At 45.3% G+C, this 2,180-nt stretch overlaps 1 protein-coding gene across 1 annotated transcript in view; it reads right to left on the reverse strand.

Moving 5' to 3' along the window:
- LOC104547729 (ubiquitin-associated protein 2-like) overlaps positions 1 to 2,180 on the reverse strand; it is a gene marked incomplete at its 3' end in the record, with an annotated part of 5,696 nt that overhangs the window by 2,874 nt on the left and 642 nt on the right. The window contains 1 exon segment of the mRNA XM_010193543.1: positions 1,035 to 1,249. Within this exon segment, the coding sequence (XP_010191845.1) occupies positions 1,035 to 1,249 (215 nt within the window).

Below are 2,180 nucleotides of genomic sequence, written 5' to 3' on the forward strand. Positions count from 1 at the left end.
ATGAAACACCAACTCCTGCCTGAGGCTGTTTCATAAAACACAGTCCTATAGGGCCCTAAAATAGACTCATCTAGCCTTCTGTCTGGAGTATCACCTCTTCCCAAATAACATTCTCCCTCCTGAGACTACCAGCCCTGCTCGCTGACTTAATGGGGTCTCCTCCATCCTCAAAAAGATATCCTAGGCACTCTCAGCTCAGTGACTCGGCTTTGGGTCTCCCTTTGACTTTCCAGAGGCTTCTATGGGCTTTCAGGAACAGAGAGTCCATGAGCTGTAGCTTTCTTCTATTTACAGTAACCTGTGCAGGAGTCCATGAGCTCTGGCCTTTAAAATTTCCTGTTTTCTTGGGGAAGAGACTGCAGCTATTTTCTTATGCTTGCATGTTCTTGGAGATTTCTTACAGACTGGGGAAGATTACTCTACTCCACTGTCATGAGACCCCACCTGGAGTACTGTGTCCAGTTCTGGGGCCCCCAGCACAAGAAAGACATGGACCTGTTAGAGCAGGTCCAGAGGAGGGCCATGAAAATGATCAGTGGGGCTGGAGCACCTCCCCTATGAGGAAAGGCTGATAGACCTGGGGTTGTTCAGCCTGGAGAAGAGAAGGTTCCAGGGAGACCTTACTGCAACCTTTCAATACTTAAAGGGGGCCTATAAAAAAAGACAGAGACACATCTATTACCAGGGCCTGTAGTGACAGAACAAGGACCAACGGTTTTAAACTGAAAAAAGGTAGATTTAGATTGGACATAAGGAAGACTTTTTTTTTATAGTGAAGGTGGTGAGACACTGGAACAGGTTTCCCAGAGAAACTGTGGGTGCCCCATCATTGGAAGTGTTCAAGGCCAGGTTGGACAGGGCTTTGAGCCAGCCTGGTCTAGTGAAAGATGTCCCTGCCCATGGCAGGGGGTTTGGACTAGATGATCTTTAAAGGTCCCTTCCAATCCAAACCATCCTGTGATTCCAAGATGCAGAAGGTTTGGGCTGGAGAGAGCAAAACCAGGGAGGCACAAAAGGAGGGCTGTCATACTTACAAACATGGTTGGCCCATACTGGAATGCACTGGGTACACCAGGCACACCAGCATAGTAAGGTAACCCAGTGTAGCTGTACCCTGGGGGCAAGGTCGGGTTGAGGAAGGGCTGCTGAGTTGTATGGTGAGTCTGTGTCTGGTTCTGCTGTGGTTGGGCGAGCGTGGTAGCAGGAGCAGGGGAGGCAGAATCTCCACAGCCAAATTTTGTTACGTCACCTGCAAAAGAAAGAACTGATCAGAAAAAGCTATCAAAGCCACTCCAAAAGTGGAGGATTCAAAGGATTCAAATCCTCTGAATACAAGTAGACAACTACAGAAGGGAGGACATCTTACACTTGAAAGGCTGCAGTTGTTCATGGAAAGAACTCTCTTGGTCTCTGTTCCTGACAGCCACAGGGACATTATTGACTGTTCATGGCACAGAACTCCGTGCCATGGCTAATCCATTGATAAAATGGAGATACCAATACTTACCTATCTCATATGGTATGAGCAGATTCATTACTATCAGATCACTGCAAAAAAAAAAGTGCTAAAAGCAGAAGTATGGCAAATAGCCAAAGGGCAAATGGTTGATGGTTTAAAGTGTGACTCTCCTGGAGGTTAAACTGATTAGCTAAGCTTCATGGGCTGAAAGCAAGTTAGGATTTACAGGCAGTGATGGGCATATTTTTGTCGATGTCTGTTTATTTGTCAAACAAGACTCATTAGATGTCTAGTTCCTCACACCACCAAAGTTCTGGAGATAGTAGCTGAAGGCCAGGAAAGCAAGACTTGCATCACAGGCAACCTTATTGAAGAAGTAGGAAGGGAAATTTGGTTATTAACCCAAAAGCAGCCTCCCAAGAGAAGTGATTACACAGCAGAAAACTCCCAAACACTTGCATTTTCTGACAGCCTACAGAGCAGCATGTTCTCGTGTTTTTAGGGAGGTGACATATATCAATCACATCTATCCCATTCCCAGCTAGTATTCCTTTATGTTGGTTACCAAAAAGTATGACAACACTTAATATCGGCATTATAGGAATTATAACACCTATGGCTAATGTTTTAAGCTGTAATCAGATGGCAGTGAAAGAAAACCACTGACTGATAATCCTGGATAGCATTAATGTCATCTTCGCACAGTGATAACTGAAGAGCA

The sequence above is a fragment of the Mesitornis unicolor genome, unplaced genomic scaffold, assembly GCF_000695765.1.
Source record: "Mesitornis unicolor isolate BGI_N332 unplaced genomic scaffold, ASM69576v1 scaffold27181, whole genome shotgun sequence".
NCBI lineage: Eukaryota > Metazoa > Chordata > Aves > Mesitornithiformes > Mesitornithidae > Mesitornis > Mesitornis unicolor.